This window comes from Tigriopus californicus, chromosome 10 (assembly GCF_007210705.1).
Source record: "Tigriopus californicus strain San Diego chromosome 10, Tcal_SD_v2.1, whole genome shotgun sequence".
Classification (NCBI taxonomy): domain Eukaryota; kingdom Metazoa; phylum Arthropoda; class Copepoda; order Harpacticoida; family Harpacticidae; genus Tigriopus; species Tigriopus californicus.
Genome location: NC_081449.1, coordinates 14,800,122 through 14,818,805, shown reverse-complemented (window position 1 = coordinate 14,818,805; position 18,684 = coordinate 14,800,122). Strand labels below are relative to the sequence as shown.

The following is an 18,684-nucleotide window of genomic DNA, read 5'->3' as shown; positions in this document are numbered from 1 at the left end:
CCTTTACGCTACAATCCCGAAAATCAATCCAACGGGTGGATGGATAATGATTGACACACAAGAAGGCAGTCATTCATGGTTTACTAGTATAGTACGGCTGGAACAGTTCGATGCCGATAGTGGTCATCATCACTGGGACACAGCCAGGTTATTGGCCTCAATGGTTTTTCTTTCCAAATGTTGGAATAGTATGGTCGATGCAGTAAACCCCTCTGCTACTATTTGCTATTTTGCGGCTGGGAGAGATAGGTTATAAAACTGTTGGAGGTTGACAAAATTTCCAAAAAAAAGTGAAATTGACGAAACATGCATCAGAGTAGATGGCTAGTTGGCTGATTGGTTTTTATAGTGTGCCAACGTGTTCTACTGTAGATCACAATAGGCAGTCAAATCCAATAGTTGGCCTGCCCATCCCCTTTGGGCGATGTGGCCTTGATACTAGTGAATCTTTTTTGCTCATGCAAATTTTCACTTTTCAAATTACCTTTAGTTTTGGGATCCCATGCTGTTGGCTGCCAGATACCTCTTCTTTGTGGCGAACATGTCCTTTGTTCTCGATGGTATATCAATAATGGCGAAAGAAAGAAGTTGCTGGTAATGCACGGCCAGGATTGGAAAGACATTTTCATAGAAACATGACAAGCCAAGTCGCATGGCTTTTTTGTTTCATTCGACTATTTGGACGATGAAATCACGTGAAAACGCTTGGGGAATGGTGACACTTCTCTTGTTTCCGAATGGCGATGAATCATGCAAGCCGAAAATGAACTCTAATGATAATGTTCACTTAATTAGGAGAAGAGATTCACTCCCCTAGTGAAGCATGAAGTTTCGGCGCAGCCGTCCTGGAAAAGAATGGGAAAGACACATAAATGTTTAATGAACAAATCCTTGGCACGTAAACCATTGGCGACCACCAACCACCACCCATTGGGACTTTCCACTCTCCGTACACTACAGTACACACACTTACACACACCTTTTTTCTCACATCTATTTCTTCTGAAAGAGATACTGGGAGAAAATACAAGCCGTCCCAAAAGTCATCGTTGTTTCCATGAAAATAAGCTTATCTGTTGTGTTTAAATGAGCTCCATACACCACATCAGAAAATTCAATATAGAATGAAAAACAAGAATCACAAAATGACCCAAGATTGACAGTCTAGCCTCTCATTAGGGTCGATAACTATTTCTTGAGAAAATTCAATAAAGCAACGATCCTCACAATATAGATGATACGAATATTCAGACTTCGCCCTTCCTAAAATTTCATCTGTTTGACCCATTTGTCCTCCACCTACAATAGACTACTTAAGAATTGAGACGTTTGCCTACCTGGAGGCACAATAAAACCCAATAGTTTGTTAATCTGCAGAGCCCAACTCATATTAACGGTATAAAACAATGGCTCAAAAAATCAAACCAAATAGAAGATCTTTTACTTACGAGTAATTCTTCAAACGTGTCTTTGTCTAGTATATTAAGAACTTATCAAAAACCTTTCATGTCGAATGTAAGTCAAAATCGACCACAGTTCATGTATCATATTGCAACTCCCAAAAGTTCCTCCTAAGCATGTCTTCGTTTTGCGAAGAGGTGAATAAAGAGATCTAATTACCATCATACCCTCTGGATGAACCACAACCAAGGGTGAATAGTGTCACTTGTAGTTCCGAACTGGTGTGACTGTGAAGGTGTTAAAATGAGGGATCTCGTTGGTGACACTCAGTCCAACAACAAAAGGGTGCTGGATGGTCTACGACAATTAAACTTCCTCAAGTGAGCCATCTCTGGAGAGTTTATTTTCTAGATATAAGTTACATCACGTCATGATTTCATCGCATGGTTATCAGGGGAGGGAGAGCCATCCATCATAGCTATCCACAGGAAACGATCTCTCTTTTCACTTGTGTTGAGCAACGATAATCTTCCGCTCAAGAAGGAAGTCGACATCACGTCCACGGCTTCTGGAAGGAGGCCTTAACTTTATGTTGTTTTTTTGCTCTCCCTAATCATTTCTCCATCATTCTGGTGGCTGGACCAAATTGCTATGCTCGTTTACTCGTTTTATCTCTCAACCAGTCACATTTGTGGTATTTTTTGTCATCTGAGAAAATTGCATTTCCAGTTCCCAAGTTGAAGTCAGTGGCACCTGGACTTTCAAAACTCCCTTCATCCTACCTTGATTGGCATGCGGTCTTTTATTTAACGAGTCTTGTTTCTCTCCATCATTCCAGGGTTCCATACCCAGGTCAACCCAAAGTCACTTTCAAGTGTTCCTCCGAGAACACTTTCAATTGTCGACACCACTGCCAAACCTCACCTCGATCCATGATTACTGTGGCCAACCAAAGCAAGATGAGGTCCTCCAGCCGATCCCGGACCTCAAGCACCAGTCGTTCCCGATCCAGCGTGTCTAGCGCAGGGAGCAGCTACAACGGAGGGGGTAGCATCGTGGGATCGTCCAGCTTCCAGGTGGGACGCGCCCGGGACAGATCCGCCGAAATGGAGCTCTTCAGGTAGGAAGAAGGCCTCTCTGTTTATCACGAGGGATTCCGGGTGCTCTTCAATCTTGTGTTGATCTGTTCGAGGGGCGCTGACAAGTTCCCAAGTGGTCACGGAAGCCAATTCTTGGCCTTGGCTGGCTAGCTGGCTGGTTGGTGAACAGAATTGCTTCGTTGGTTGCTTCGTTGGTTGGCTGGTTGGTTGGTTGGTTACCGGGTTAGTATGGGTTCGTGGAACACAATCGTTAATGGAACAACACTGGCACTTAGTTGATCGTAGACCTCAGTCCCGAACACAGAGCTTGAACTGGATTGAACCAAGTGAGTGAGTTAGTGAGCAAGGCTGCAATTGAACAAGGACATTTTAGGATGAAGCATAGCAAGAGTCTAGACCGATTCATCTTGGAGCAGGACCGTTATGAAAAGTAAGACTGGAATCATGTCTGGAAAAGGACTCACGCCGTTTTCAATTTTCACGTTTTCCTTTGACAGAAAGCAAATCGAGTTGTTTGGTGACGGTCTTGTATGGTAAGAGTTTTATGGTCTTGTCAAGGTCGTTGTGACCAACTGAGGACAAGCCAGATCAGTTGGTTCGACAGCTTCCGTATCTGGTTTTGGCATGCCATCTAAAAGTTTCATTTTGGCCGTTTCAAGGTGTTCCCGTGTCATAAAACTTGTCCCAAGTCCCATCACTCTGCTTTTGTGTTCCACGCTATCTCACCCAAGGTCGTCACGGCACTCAAATTAAGAATTACAGCTTCGCTGTATTGGACACAAAGCCATCACTCAAAAACTTGCATTACATAAAACAGATCTTGATCCCACTCAGGCAGATCATTTCGAGTTCCATTTTCCTTGGTATAATCCATTTTTCAAGGTCTACTTGCACATGAAGAAATGCACTTGCCTCGAGAATCAAATATGACAACACGCACGCTTTGCAAATTAGAGCCAATCTCGGCAAAAACTGCAACCCTCTTCTTGCCCCACTTTTATAAGTTCAAGTGACTCTAACCATGCACCAGTTTCTTTTTTCTTGCTTTTTTTTCAGCAAATCAACAGTGTTTCTACTTGTCTGGCTAGCCTACATGACCAAATAATGGGAGCCTAAATTAGTTGGAGAAACGTAGATTTTTGGTCATTTGTTTGAGTCCGCCAAGTTCTGTGAAATTTGCAACTTTTCCAATCAAGGTTGTGAGAAACCAAGGACGTTAACGGTCTAACGGACGATTTGATGTTTAGTCATTGGAGTACAGAAAAGATCGATTGCTGCACTTTTTGAACCAATGGATCAAGTCATTCTTAGACACTCGTTGTTCAAAGCTCCGCTATTTTCCTGGTTACATAGATTCGTTCTTCTGGAAGGGATTGTTCTATTGGACAAAGTGGTTGGTCACACCTCATTCTCACGGTTGTTAGGGTCTCATTGCCTTTTCATCAAAGAATTGAGGCTAGAATATGCTAAAACCAGCTACATGATATTGTACCTAAATTTGTTGTCGGATAAAAATTCAGGTTTGCTCGATTTTAGTTTTAGATTGAAGGGAGTTTCGACACGCGAAATACTGTAGATAACATATTAGCCAAAAGGTAATCATCAATCTTTTAAGATTTGGGTTGCGCCAAGTGAAGAAGTCCAAAGAACCTTCAAATTGCTGGCTGTTCTTGAAGGTCTTGAAGGTCAGGCACGCGAGCAAACATGTTCTTCAAGAGCACTTGGTTTTGTGTACATACAAGACAGCAGAGAGCCATTGTTAGACATGTTGCTTTTTGATTACATCCATGTCTGGCTCCCTGGGTTAGTCATTAGGCCTTTTACTTGGCTTTTAGGGCACCTTAAGATACGACAAAACGCACACATTTCTGCATTCAAACTCTGAGAACGAAGGTTGTCATAAATTCTTGGTCTGCATGAGACTAAGTCATTTAGCAGAACTTCAAGCTTTGCTCATCAGTGAATAATAGAGCAAGAGCAAGCTGTTAAAGAACAAGCTCAGGAACCATCAGGGCAACTTCTCCAACCAATAGAAGGCTTGAGTGGTTGTGGTTATGGTGGAGTGGCACTCCCAGCCAAATGCCACCACATCAACCGCGATGAAAATGTTCAAGCCACTGGGGCTCGATCATGTTGGATTCTGGACGAAACTAGAAACACAAGTCGATTGAATGCCCTTAATTGTGGGAATTGGCCCACGAAATTCCAATACGCGTTTCAGTTCCCATGTCTTCTTTCTAGTCAAACCCGCAAACCCCGATCCAACTACCGTCGTCCATCGAACTTGGGCTTCTCCAACAACCCACTTCAATCCCGATCTGAGTCCAAGACCAAATATCAGCCTCTGTCCGCTTCCAGAAGCCATATCGTGGCCAAGATCCCGGATCACTTGAAGATGGAAGGCCAGGTGACCTCGACTTCCGAGGTCCGAGCTGCTTATCGAAACATGTCCCCCGCCAGACCCATCATCTACAAGATTCGAGACACACTCAAGGTGAGCTTGAGTCATCAACATTGAACGTTGCACATTCAATTACAAGAGCGCATTAAGGTCAATGTACATAGACCACGTTTTTATGGCCTTTGGGATTAATTTGGCATACATGAGTATATTGTTGCTGTTTTGTCCCCTGAATACAATCGAATATGTTGGAGAGGGAGAGAGACAATTTATGGCTGTAGTGGGGGAAACGTCGAATAATTCTGGGCAACCAGGTAGTACTGTATATGAAACGACGAGTTGTTGCATTGAAGGTAATCATCCGATTTCACCCTCCTCCTTTTTATCTCTTTGTTTCAACCGATGATTGTGGTCATTGAAACAATTATACGTGTACGATGAACTTTCATTTAATCGATTAAGGAGATTTCCAAACTGAAAAAAAAATCACGTGGAGACAGCCACAAAACGTGGCGAATTTTCGATGCAACCCTAAAGGGCAGCAACAGAAGTGCCAACAATCGGTTGGCTTCGGACTTTTTGGCATCAAATATGCTGACATTTCGTTGACAAGGACGTCGGGAGTGGATAATCAACTATCGTGTCACGCTAATTTAGATCAGACCTTCAATTTTCGCTCGAATAGCATTGATATAGTTTGTGTGTGATTTTTCTCCTTAGCCTGAGGGAGTCTTCCTTAGCAAGTCGGAAACTGCCTTGCAATTTGAAGACAAAAAGCCCCAGAGACCCATTATTAACCGCATCAGGGATCACAGTGAAGAAGTCCAACCCAGAGGAGCCATGCTTGAAAGGTAAGACACGTGTAATGCGGAATCGGGATGCCTTTTACTTGCATTTTACGGACAGGATGCAATTCTACGAGCCCTTTCCTTGTAATTACCAGTTACAACTGGTTCCTATGAGTACAACTTCCGTGGTGATTTTTTAAACTAATCAAAATGAATTCCAAAGTTAGTTGGAGACTCCGGTTGCGTACATTTAATGGGACAGCATCTGAGCTCCAGTTGAGTTAGATTTCACCCGTCGTAAAATGAAGTTTTCGGATCGCAGCAATTAGCAAACAGTTTAAGCACTTTCCCTGAGAGGAAGATGAGTCGACGAGCGAACTTGATGTCTCGTCATAGTTGACCATTATTTGATGTTATTTTCAGATCGGAGTATCGCAACAATTACCAAGCCACCAAAGGTGATCGTGTGACGCCTGCATGGATTACCAACTTTGAGAAGGTTACGATTGATGGTGATGCATCTCGGCAATAACATTTGCAACTCGAAATTCCGCCTAATTGCGACAACTGCCCAACTCCGTCACTTCCTGTATATACATACTTACATTTGTATACGTACTCCTATCAAAAAGCTCCTTATTGTAAATAGTCAAGGTTTTTGTATAAACCTAGGTAGAAATGAGATGCCAAAGAAATATTCGAACTTCTTTCAACGTCCCACTTGAAGGTCCAATTCAACTACTCGTTTCTAACTAACGTATAGACAAATTCCACCCTCCATCTACTAGGATCTCCTAGAAATTCAGAGCTCAGATTTGATCGAAATCCAAAAGGCAAAATCTCAGTCACTCAACCTATCAACTTCTTTCCTTCGCCTCTTCATGTCAAGTTTTCTCGCAACCTTTGAACCAATAATGCGGCTTCACCAAAGAATCATCAATTGCAATGCTAAGTATTACATTTATTGTAAATACACTCGGAATCAAGACCAAAGACAAACCATACTCATCTTTGTGTATATTAGTAACCGGATGTGTTAAAATTCAATAAATTTCGAAAAATAAATGTGGATAAAATCATCTCTTTTTCACGCATCATAATTATCACAAGCTTGAGTAGGTAGGCTTCATAGCTTTGTATTCTTAATGTTCTCCTTCACAGGTAATCCCACGGTGTTCTTTGGCGATTTGGCCTTGTCTTCACTCTCCTCCACCACACTGCTTAACTCTGTGTGGCCACGTGGCATCGTCAGCTGACCCATTGATGGTCTAGTTGGCACGGAAGAGGAGCGTGCCAAGTTTCCTCGGGACGGAAGTGGTGGAGGTGGCACAGAGCTTGGGTTAGTCTCAGGAGCAGCGATTGCGCCCATCACATTCGGTTGGTGACTAGCCAGCCCAGGGGCCCCTAGGACCCCTCGAGCTGATGAGGTGCGGTCCAAGCCCTGATGGGAGATATGCGACGACCTGGGCTTGGGGTCATCCACAACACCTAAAGCTGATCGATCGGAAGACATGGAAATTGATCTCATTCGGTTTTGCATCATGGCCTCGCGGGCCCTTCCAGGAACCCGATTTGAGGGCCCGTCATTGAAGCTGTTGGCTAGAAATAGAAATAGAGTAGGTATTTTTCATCACGGATTTGCGATGTTATATCATGCTTTAATAAAGATCAAGGGATAAAAGAATTACATCCAATGCTCGTGTTCCTGGATCGGAGACCGATCGTTGGAAGTAAGTTGGAATGCTCAGAGTCTGGACTGAGAAACCCATGTGAGTCCACGTGGGATTCATGAGTTCCACTAATGGAAGGATTCATCATGGCTAAAGTGCTCAATCGTCTGGCGTTAGCATGCCGTTTTTGAAGGTGGCTCTCCATCTCTTGCTCGTCGTCGTGAATCAAGTTTCGGTTGTACTTCTGATGGATCTATGTCAGAGGGAGACGAGATACTTGACAAATCTCTTCATTCAATCGGCTCTGGTCTTGTCACTTACCTTGTTGAAGGAGTTCTTTCGCATGGCCGATCGAAGGGTGTCTACTTCGAGTCGACTGTTGTTGCGGGAACCGCGATGGGAACTTTCAGAATCAATGCGAGATATCCGGCCACTCATGCGGCTCCCATCGGATCGGAAGAACCCTGACGAACCCGATATCGTTCGGGTCCTGACAATTTTGTGCTGAGGCTGACCGCCATTGACTAATCGAGTCTCCATTTGATCACCTTCCGGCATATCAGCACCTCTTTGATAAGTGTCATCATAGAAGTTTCCCCCATGAGGGGGATAAGGGGAAAATGAAGCCTGGAAGCAAAGATGTGACTGCTTTGGTCTATTTCATCCCTTTAAATGTTGCAAGAGTCTGTTGGAAGAGTTCAGTGCTCTGCAGGTTTGGTTGTTCAAGTGGTTGGTTGGTTGACTGGTTAGCTGGTTTTGGAAGTCAAGCCACGACGAAGATTATCATGTCTAGCTTTTCGTGATAAGATACGGCGGTGGCTGCCGTTCTTAATTTGGATTGCATATTGCAAACTTAGTCGGCCTATCGGTTTCACGGTGACAATTCCATTTTTCAGCAGGAATATGAGTAAACGGATTGCTCACACAAAAAGGACGTAATAAAAATAATTATAGTTAACAATCCAATTAACCCGTACCCGTCTAGATCCCATTACTGTGGGGAGCATCATGGGATCCCCATTAATATCCATGTCTTCATCGGTGTGCCTAAGGAGACTATTGCCTGGAACACCCGACTCCAAAACCACAGACGGACCGTAAAGGTTGCACAAATGGTCCCTATAGAAAAACAGATTCATTTTACAAATAACGCGCAACTTCGGTTCGTGCTTCATCAAATAATCGGGTTGTCTATTCTTACGTGTATGCCAATTCTTCAAAGAGCCTTTGGAGATCACTTTCCCATTGTCGGCAAAGCCATCGTTTGAGGTACTTTTCGTCAAATCTCTCCAGCAATTGCTACAAATACAAAGATGAAAGAAATAGCAACAAGAGCTACTACTCCGTTTTCTCCTATATTTTGTACACATATTTCAATGCACTTGGACTCTGTAAAAAAGTTGATAAATCGAAGAAAAAATATGTGCCTTTTTCTTGGAAAGAGGTCAAGTTCCGAGTTCCAACTCCAAGGAGAATAAACACTCCATTTAATCAGGAGTGTTTATTTTTGCGAGTCGACACCGTTTTTCCTAGAAAATGCTTGAGAAGCGGGAAGTAATTCGTTAACTCACTCCCAAGTATTGACTGCCTCGTCGACCGGAGATGATTTCAATTCCCGCCATGAGATGTTCCATAACATTGTCGTTGACCTCCTCGCTAATCTTCTTTTGATCATCTGAGGCTTTATCAATTTCCAACAGGTTCACCAAGAATTTGATGGTTCCGCCCTAGGGGAAATCACAATTGAAGAGTTGGCATATTCATGGGCGTTGTTTTCGGGCTTTCTTGAGCTTGTGGACATCTTTTCGTAATCTTACCAAATGAAATGTAATGATTTGTTTTTTAACAAAAGGTCAAGAAACAAAAGCTCCGAGGATCTTGAGAAAGACCATCCTCAAGGAATTAAAAGTTACCGGAGCTCATTTGTCATTTGTGGCATTCGTGTTGCTTTGAGAAGTTCGGAACAACAAAGGTTGGTTTGGAACAATGGCTCTTTGTCAGGTTGACTTACGTAGACATCAAATGGCACTTTCCAACTTGAGTTGGGCTTAAAAATAGCCACAATGGAACAAGTTTCCGTTTCCATTTGATTCTCTCAACTTGAATTCTGCGCTTTGGCAAACCAATGGCACGACACTGCCATATAACCAATGGCCATTATTGAATTACTTTTGGGGCTGGTCGTTTGAAATGTCATTTGCTATTATATCGCATACTACTTTTGCGAACGCTGATAAAAAGGTTTTATTTCTCGCTAAATTCATTGCAAGCAATTAAGGCCTTTAAAGCACTCAAAAATTCTTCATCCAAAATATTTTGACTTACTGAATCATAGTCCGCAATGTAGGACCTACTTTTCAAATTGGGCAGTGACCATTGAAGGTAATTGAAAATATCAAAGGACACATATTTTTTAGTTAAGGTCATAGATTTAGGATACCACTTTTGGCAGTGAAGGCTTACTGAGATGGCACGTGAGACTCGAGACATATCGTGAAGTTTAGAGATTTTAAAAGACTCGATACATTTCCATTTGACTCGAGTCCAGATCAGTGGTTCAAAATAACTTGGAAGTCTCTATTTTAGGCCAAATGCCAAGCCTTGTGCGAATGTTTTCAATGTTATGCGCTTCTCCTTGAACCTTTCCCATATTGACGCCATAAAACTCATATTTTTGAAATATTTTGAACGAAGTTTGGCATCGTCAACATGATGTACATCCAATTCAAATGAAAAAAGTACTCTAGCTCATTACTTATTTTCACATTGACTCGAGAAAGAGTCCTTTTGATCTATTTCTGGTTGAAAGAAAATATGTAGTGCTAGAGTTTGATATTTTGTTTCAGCGACGTAAGGACTCTCGAGACTCGAGACGTTGTTCTAGGACTCGTTTACAGCACTAGTAGCCTCTCCATTGAACCACTCAGAAATTTCGTTAAAAGAGTGCTTACTTACCAGTTAAAGGCCGCTCATTTTAGAATTCATGGTTGTACCTGGATGAAGATGGTGAACATCACGACAGCCAATGTGGTCGTTACAAACATCTGTTTGGGTGGAATAACTTCTTTGTTGATCATCTCGACCAGAGAAAAGCCCACCGCTCCTCGGAGACCTCCATAAGCCATGATAAACTGTTCCTGGAGGTTGACTTTCCGAATACGACGACGATTGGCCAAGAAAGTTAGACCATAAACACCTACATACACGAAGATGGACATCATCATTTACTCGTCTATTTAGGTCAAGTCTTAATGAACTGACTTTCGACCTTGGGGACCATTTGACTTACGTGGAACTGGTTTTGAGTTGCTTGTAATTTATGTACAGAGCATCATTTAAGTTATAAATCCGCTAACAACATATTTTAGTACAATTTGGCAAAGTGTTCTTGCCAAACTACCAGTGGAAGGGGAGTTGCAACAAACAATCTAATCCTGGAAATGCTGCCTTTTGTAAGTGAAGGATTAAAATAATGATAAGCGCCACCCTTCAGCTTATTCTTTCGTTGTACAGGGCGCGCACCGTCCGAATCCCAAAATATGCATATCGACCATAAATCCAATATTTTGCCAATGTAACAATGTAAATCCAATGAGCCTCAGCTTCTGCAAGAAATCTTGTTTCAGACAAGATAGTGCTTGCATAGAATTTACGCAGACAGAGCAAATTGAGGAGAGTAATCAAATATTCCAGCACGTTTGAACATCTTGTCCTTGAATCAGTCTCAAAATCAAACTGTTTTCAATCATCGCTCTTCCTCTAACTTCCAACCTTTCAGTGCCAAAAATGCCCGCCTCAAAGCAGCATTACCCTTCGAATTAAACACACCACTGAGTACACAGTAAACTCATTCTGACTAATTTATGACCGAGGTACTCTCGATTAACTCGCTGGTCCTGTTACTAAGCCAACTTCCTCTCTCCATTGTCATTGCAACCAAGTCGAAACTTGAAACCTCGCCAAAAAGCGATTCATCAACAGAACCTGGCTGCAGGAGATCGATTAGGGGGCGGACGGTTGTGCAAAAAGTAGGCTTTGGAACATTTTAGTGGCTTACCAACAAATCTGCAGATAAGAGTGAAGCTGATGGTCCACACAACAAAACCCGTGTGCCAGTAATGAGGTCCTTCCACCAGAGCAATACCCAGGAAGAGGAAAATAATACAATCTGATGTGGCACTGGAACCAGAACCTGAACGTGAATCAATCAGGGAATGCTTTGAAAGACGGAGCTTGCCTACCTGAGCATTTTGATGAAGTATTTTACCGTGGTGTAAGACTTCTTGGAAATGTTTTTGAAGGCATAATGAGCTTGAACGATGCCACATCCAATTAGACTACAAAAGATGAGTCCTTATTAGACCTTGGCATGCGTACAGCGTGACAATTGCACCCTAGCAGAGTGCTTGCACGGCGGTACATAGATTGTTCCAATTATATCAATCTATCCATTCACCTGATAATCCCAGACCAATGGAATAGTTCGGCAGTGACGTAAGCCAAATAACCCATTCCAAAGAGGGCCAAGGGCTCAACCACTGAAAGAAAAGAGACCTTGATTCTCTCACTCAAGAACGTGTTCGTGGGAAGAGACAAGGGCATTGTCAAATAGTTACGTGAGAGTAACATTGTACCTAGATGTTTTTTAATTTCATATTAACATTCATACTATGTTTTTCAATGCTCACTTTTTGAGACGGAGAAATTGATCATTTACGGTTCAAAACAATCTGAACTAAATAGTCACAAAAATGAAAATGAAATAGCAAAAAAAAATCCAAGCAATGCTCCTCCAATTGAGACCCACTTCTCCATTTGGACCGTTCTTACCTCTGACTTCGGAGGTGGTTCTCGTGATCAAAGCCGTGAGAACACCCATGATAATCCCGATGAGTAAGCCTCCACAAGCCACGGTGACAAACGAGGCTAGACCTAAGCCAATCTGGCCGAGAGTGATCACTTCACCTGCAGCTTCGATCTCAGCCATGGTATTCATCATGTTATACAACACCACAGCTACTCCATCTGTAATTGAAGTTGGGATATCCGACAGGGGGACTTGGAACACTCTTAGTTTGTCACGTGATGCATCGCTTGATATCGATTCTCAACGCTCGCATGTGCAGTACGTACGTACATATGTTCATACATACAAAAGCTTGGGAAAGCATGATATTAGGCAACATGACTAATGGGCCAATTTCTTCCGGGTGATAATTAGATCATCCGTCTTCCGCACTAATCCATTAGAACAAACATCGCCCGGTCCCAATTTACTTCTAGTCTTATTGGGAAATCGACCTACAGGTTCCAGCTTGCACCTAGCTTGCACCTCTTGCCAAGCATTAGCAGAATTTGGTTGGAAACCTCGTCTACAATATTCAAGGGTCTCGTAAAAGTTCTCAGTTTGAGTGTAAGTTCTCAGAGGCAAGCGTGTCAAATAAGGGGGATTGTAAATCAAAGGCTGTTTCAACAAAAAAAAAACCCAACCCCTGGTTCCTCCTCGAACTCTGTTGACTTGGCTCAGGATTAATGGCCACCCTCCAATCTGAATTGCCATGTGCCTTTATAAGTGCGCCTTCTTCCCCATTAACTTACCGTTGAGGAGGGACTCTCCAAAGAGTAGGAAGTATAAATCGGGATTCACACCCACTTCTTGAAAGATGGCTAGAACCGCCACCGGATCGACAGCCGAGATGAGGGAGGCAAACACGAGGACTTCCACGATCCCCAGTTCATAGTTGCCCGAGAACATGGCCATCAAAGCCTTTGCTTCGACAGGGTCATCGCCCCCGAAAGGTCCACGGATCTTGCCCATGGCTCCAATGGTGAACACCAGATACAACAAGAAGCCGATCAGCAGGAAATTGAAAGCGGTTCCCTGCAATTTGAATGTGCTACCATGAAGGAAATCGCTGCATGAAGTGGGGAGATAACTTGTAACGGTATCAGTGCCCTTTTAGGGACCTATTATTGCTTTGGTGAGTGTAAATATGATGCATGGCATCTACACAAACAGAGATTTTTCAAAGCATCAGAATTATGGTGTCCATTTCTTGTTGGAAACAATGAAGTACTTGAGCAAACGAATAAAACCAAACGAAAATGGAAGTAAAGCAGGTGGTGCTGTATGTAGAATGTATTTTCGAATGATTCTATGGAATCTGGAATCTAAAATGTACATGTACTTACCACAACAGCCATGACTAAAATTGTGGGAAGGTTGTCGAAGAAGGCTTTATCATATAACGAGTAGGCCGCCTCGAGGATGATCCTAAAAATGGAGGTCAAACGTCATCCAATTGATCTTTGTATACATAGATATATAGATCAGGGCCCAGTTTTGTGTTTGAAACCCTCCATAACAAAAAAAAGCATGAAAGTCCTTAACACATTTCAAGCTCAATTGCCTTGACAGAAATCGGTTCTAACTACAACTCCCATTCTGGGTCCTTATTATGGGGTTGTCATTAAAAAGCACATAGTACATACGGAGGTAAAAGGAAGTAGAAAAAGAGTGTTGGAGTGAAAGTAGGGAATTGGAAGCCTCCAGATTCTGCATCGCCTCCACCCAGCTCCAAAGCCCTGAAAAACAGTTTAATCCAATTTTGCAACAATTCAGAAGAAAAAAAGCTTGATGATAATGCTGGAAAGCTTACTTGATGATTCCTCCCATGGCTAGACCAACAATGACGAGCAAACTGCAAAAGGAGACAGGGAACATGACTTAAGAGGCAATTTTATTTAGTAGTCTCACCGATTCATGGACATGTATAACTTTAGCAATGCTAATATTATGATATTTATCTCTGTAGAGAAGAGAGCGCGCATAGTGTGGGGATGTTTCTTGAACAATAGATTCATTTTTTTCCCTGATTATTCACAAAGAGTTGAAATGCAGCTTGTTAAATAATCGGTGTTTTACATCAGATTGGTTTTGGCTTTCAATTTGTTTATTCATCGTATTTTCTGTATTGTACTGAACAATTGACCTTACAAATGCCGATTCACGGTTGCAAAGGAAGCGAATGGTATTGCTCGTAAAAAACTTAATACACAGGCATATCCCTTCCGATTAATTGTTTTAACCAATAAATCATTCTCCTGTTTTCTATTTGTAAGTCTATGAGTTGGTGTACTTTAGAGTGTTATATATAAGCCTGACCTAAAATTCTGGTACTTTTATTACCAATATCATGGCAAGCACATCAAGGAGATTAGAAATATAAAATTACGAAACTGTTTAACCTTGTATGAAGTGCTTAACATTGTAAATATAATTTAATTATTTTCAGATCGCCAAGGGCTCCCAGTAGTTACACATGCCCTAAAAGGCTGTTCAAAAGATTTGTCGTCGGGGATTTCCAATCGCCGTACAAAGCTTTAGATGACTCAAAAGCAACACAACATAGAATATAGACGGCATTTTCCTTACCTATATGTAAATCGACTGAACTAGGTAGGACTATGCACAAAATGCCAGAAGTGACTTCGGCTTTCGTTTCAAATTGATATTTCTATTTTTTCATCTCTATCTTAATTGCGATGTCTTTTTTTGTTATTGTTGGGAGCCAAAACACCAGCAAACAAGATTTCTGACTAATAAGAGTTGTATTTGGTTTTTGCCACGTATTTATGTTTTTTTGACATTTTCAGGGTAAAGATTGAGAGACTTGAATGAAGACTTTTAAGCCTATACTTTTAGGCCTGATTTTAGTCATAGGCACGAAATGAAAAGGTAAGAATTACCTTTTGTAAAAGAATGTAATTGCAACTATGCTTATATATAATCATGGTTGGTGTCATCTTCTACACACTATACTGATATGGATCCCAGTTTTTATAGCAAATATGTGTGGGATAGCCTATGTCACATCAAAGTATTTAACCCCTCCAGTAAACCTCTTGACTAAGTGCATAAAAACCTATCTGTGAAATATTTCGATTTATGCTTCTTGGAATTGTGTTAATTACCGTAATCCCTTTTAGTTGGTTTTATTTCAGTTCTATTTTCAAATTAAGATTAAAGCATCAACTAAAGTCTCTTTTACCGACATATAACCAGGCCAAGAACACCACACATAGTTGATCTTGCTAAAGTTCTTTCTCGTCCTTTTCTCCATGTTGGCTATTATTATAACTTTTTGTCATTTTTTCAGCTTTATTTGCCATACTATTGTGATATTTGAGGTAAACTATCCATTTATTGGTTGTCAAGCCATTTTAGGGTGTCAAGCCATTTTGGGGATTTGTAAGACCCTTTTTGTCAGCAATCTTAAACCTTGGTATCTAATTATAGTCTTTGATGCTTTCATATCCTTATGGTGCTTTGACTGAAACACAGAGCACACCATATCTACAAGTTTGTATGAAATTATGTGGTATAAATTTCTTCCTTGGGCATGGTTCAAGGAGTCTAATTATTATGCATCTAACACATACTTTGATGCAATTGCTCTGAGTGTCTCACCAAGATTCGGGAACCCTCGATGAAATGACGTGCAGGTGATGAAAACCTGGAAAATAAAAGAGCTAAAATCATGCTTTTGCTGATTCATGATGAAAACCTTTTCCCTTCAAGTCAGTACTCGCGCTTTAAAAGTGATCACTTGTTTTCTGAGATAAGTCAATGACGATCGTCATCATTTCTAAGGGATGTTGTCCGATTTGGCAACAGATCTTGCAGTGCAATATGCTCCTCATCAACTTTTGATGCAATGGTTTTTACATAGATAGCCGACACATCTTTATAATGTATGACAAGACTTCATTCCTGGTTGGATTTTATTAAATCAGAAGGATATGTTTCTAATTGGCAGGTCTGCACCTTTACTTGACCTTGAACCCTTTCGGCTCGGATCAAAAAACTGTTTTTGAGGCCGACCGTTCTCACGCTTTAGGTTGGTAAGTTGCATTCTTTATTGACAAAATAGGAATGATAATTTTAGTTAGTTCTCACTTTGGTGCAAAATATAATCTAATTTAATCCATAAAAACAACCTGCCAAGCAGAAAAATGCTCCTTTTTCCTTGTCTTGCAACGAAAAAAGAGACCAAAGTGGCATTCAACCTTTTCCAAAAAAATCCATGCAATGTCTAACGATGATAAAAACAACTTAGCTGAGCTTGCCATGTCTTAGGGTAGAAGTGTTTGTTTTTTAAATATACAAGGAAACAATGGGAACAAAACTTGTTAAATAATTAGCAATTTCCTAGCCTGAGAAATGTCCTCGGTCAGATTCTTCTCCACGACTTTTCCCTCGGGCCCCTTTTTAAATCAAATCCAGGCCCACACACACGGAACATTTTTGATATCGGGCTACGGCAATGGATATAGGCAAATTAGAATACTACTTGATGGTTGATGAAATGGTTGGATTGCTGATCGAGCAGGGCATAAGCATTTATAAATTGCACATATTCCTTGGGTACTGGAACTAATTTTGTGATCGTCAGCCAAAAAAAAAGATTCTTACTGCAGAGTTGGTGTGTCTTTTGAAGCAGGATTTCGACGTCGCTTCTTTAAAAATGACAAAATCAACAGTCTGCTCATTGCTTTTCATCGTATCAATTTTGATTGCTCAACTCTTTTTGCACCGGCTCGTTTATTAGTGTGCCTCTTTTTTTCGAGGCCTTGTCATAAATGGTACAATCAAGTCATATTTGGTACCAGCGTTTAATATTCTTCTTCTTACCTTTTACGTCCAAGTTCTCCCCATGTGTGAATTGACCGTACTTGTACAATGTACAGTATGCACTTTTGGAATTCGTCATAAAGTGCAAAATATAAAATATGAAGGCAACCTTTCCTGGACACAAAACGCTCCCAATTTTCTATCCAAGAATCTTATTTAGAATGTCGCACAGAATCGTGTACATATATAATAGGCAAGCTAATTCCCATTGTCCAAACAAAACGACCTGTCTTAATAATTAAATCTAAAAGTATATAGTGTGTGACAAACATAGGCGTTTTTAAGGTGGAGTGAACGCTTTGAAATCGTACTTTATTGCACGGTAGTCCGTAGCTATTGTGATGATTGAGTGGTAATGCTGAAAAGTCAAATATTTTGTCTCCAAAGTGTGTCATGTGTGTTTTGTCCTATTAGCTCTAGATAAGAAGAAATTAAACCATTCAAATGTTATCGATAGATATCCTTGCCGGTTTCGTGCTAGTTCCAATTAAAACAGACAGAGTAAAAATAAAAATACTTATTTTCATTCAGTTATCAAATTTTATGTTCACCACTGTATCTAACCAAGGGTAGGTCCTCTTTGCAATTGCCAACTCTTGCCAATGACCGATTGCAAAGGAATTGAAGTGACGGCATGAAATCAATTTTTGGTCCAAAGATCGCCTCTTCGTCTCCAAACTTTGCCTTAGGTCGAATCAGCAAAAAATACGTTGAAAAGCAAGCCAGAGCATCAATGTCCTTGTCTTTTTTTTAAGTCGTGGCCAAACCTATTAATTTTGCTTCAAGGAACATACTGCGCTCCCAAGGTCGACTTACCTACTTTCGCCAACCCTGAGAGGACGACGAAACCAGTGATGGTGACGTAGATCCCTACTTCATCCCACCTCCAGCTCACCACATGGACCCCAATGTGCTCGTCATCATTGGAGTGAGATCCATTAGTGGAACGAGCTGGGTGACGTGCCACTGAAGATCGCTTCGAGCGGTTATGATGAACTTCAGCCAAGGTCTGGAAGGCCACTGGAAGGCCATAATGGGAGACTGTGGATTCCCTCTCCAACTTGGACACTTTCTCACTAGCGGGTTGTGATTGGACCAACGGGTCCGATGGGTGTGATCCCATGCACACCCCAATTCCCAGAAGGAGCACGATGATCCACTCCCCTGAAGGCATCTTGAAGAGGAATAGACTTGTGCCAAATCCACTGTATCTCTCACATGCTTTTCATTTATGACACTTCTCGAGATTACGATGGGTTCAACGCAAAGATTTTCAAGTAATAATCCCCAATTGATTTACCTCCACGGACTCGAGGGCGAGCGAGTATGTTACTGGGAGGCTCTCAGGATCAGGAAGGATTGGCTGCTTTGGGGTTTCTTTAAGTTTGGAAATCCACACCGACTGACGGCTCTTACGGCGCTGTCAATCACAACAATGCCTCTTATCACCAATTCGAATCGAAGTGGTGTCAGCCCAGCTATGAGCAATCCCCTTGAAATCATATCGACAGTCGACACACAAACATACGTAGAACATGAATATACCTAGAATTCGCAGGGTTCGATACACAGATAAGAGACTCGGAGCCTTCCGATTATGAATCCACCTGCCTTCCTACTTTATCGTGAG

The 18,684-nt window shown here is 41.6% G+C and overlaps 2 protein-coding genes and 1 long non-coding RNA gene across 6 annotated transcripts in view; 1 reads left to right on the top strand and 2 right to left on the bottom strand.

Annotated features, from left to right (window-relative positions):
* LOC131889373 (uncharacterized) overlaps nucleotides 1–6,765 on the top strand; it is a 17,483-nt gene extending 10,718 nt beyond the window's left edge. For 2 of the 3 annotated variants that reach the window (XM_059238460.1, XM_059238459.1), the window contains 4 exons: nucleotides 2,240–2,521; nucleotides 4,743–4,995; nucleotides 5,623–5,753; nucleotides 6,114–6,765. In XM_059238460.1, coding sequence (XP_059094443.1) covers nucleotides 2,334–2,521; nucleotides 4,743–4,995; nucleotides 5,623–5,753; nucleotides 6,114–6,222 — 681 coding nt within the window. In that variant the 5' untranslated portion in view covers nucleotides 2,240–2,333 and the 3' untranslated portion in view covers nucleotides 6,223–6,765. Of the gene's footprint in view, nucleotides 1–2,239; nucleotides 2,522–2,807; nucleotides 2,932–2,998; nucleotides 3,035–4,742; nucleotides 4,996–5,622; nucleotides 5,754–6,113 lie in introns of those variants that run through there. The other variant, XM_059238461.1, reaches the window with a different exon arrangement.
* LOC131889375 (uncharacterized) lies at nucleotides 2,238–3,382 on the bottom strand. Its single transcript, XR_009374199.1, has 2 exons — nucleotides 2,966–3,382; nucleotides 2,238–2,849 (listed from the first exon to the last, which is right to left on the bottom strand). It is a non-coding gene; the product is annotated as an uncharacterized LOC131889375 (long non-coding RNA).
* Nucleotides 6,631–18,684, bottom strand: LOC131889367 (uncharacterized). 2 transcript variants are annotated; one of them, XM_059238453.1, is made up of 19 exons: nucleotides 18,600–18,684; nucleotides 18,355–18,532; nucleotides 17,871–18,228; nucleotides 15,831–15,876; nucleotides 14,020–14,061; nucleotides 13,853–13,945; nucleotides 13,553–13,634; nucleotides 12,959–13,241; nucleotides 12,191–12,385; nucleotides 11,817–11,898; nucleotides 11,602–11,697; nucleotides 11,418–11,539; nucleotides 10,354–10,556; nucleotides 8,932–9,087; nucleotides 8,562–8,659; nucleotides 8,338–8,479; nucleotides 7,682–7,987; nucleotides 7,379–7,613; nucleotides 6,631–7,289 (listed from the first exon to the last, which is right to left on the bottom strand). In XM_059238453.1, exons 3-19 carry the CDS (start codon nucleotides 18,226–18,228, stop codon nucleotides 6,817–6,819), a joined length of 3,012 nt encoding a protein of 1,003 aa, XP_059094436.1. In that variant the 5' UTR covers nucleotides 18,355–18,532; nucleotides 18,600–18,684; the 3' UTR covers nucleotides 6,631–6,816. The 2 variants fall into 2 exon arrangements, with proteins under 2 accessions (XP_059094436.1, XP_059094437.1); XM_059238454.1 differs by lacking the exons at nucleotides 18,355–18,532; nucleotides 18,600–18,684 and having other exon boundaries at nucleotides 17,871–18,318.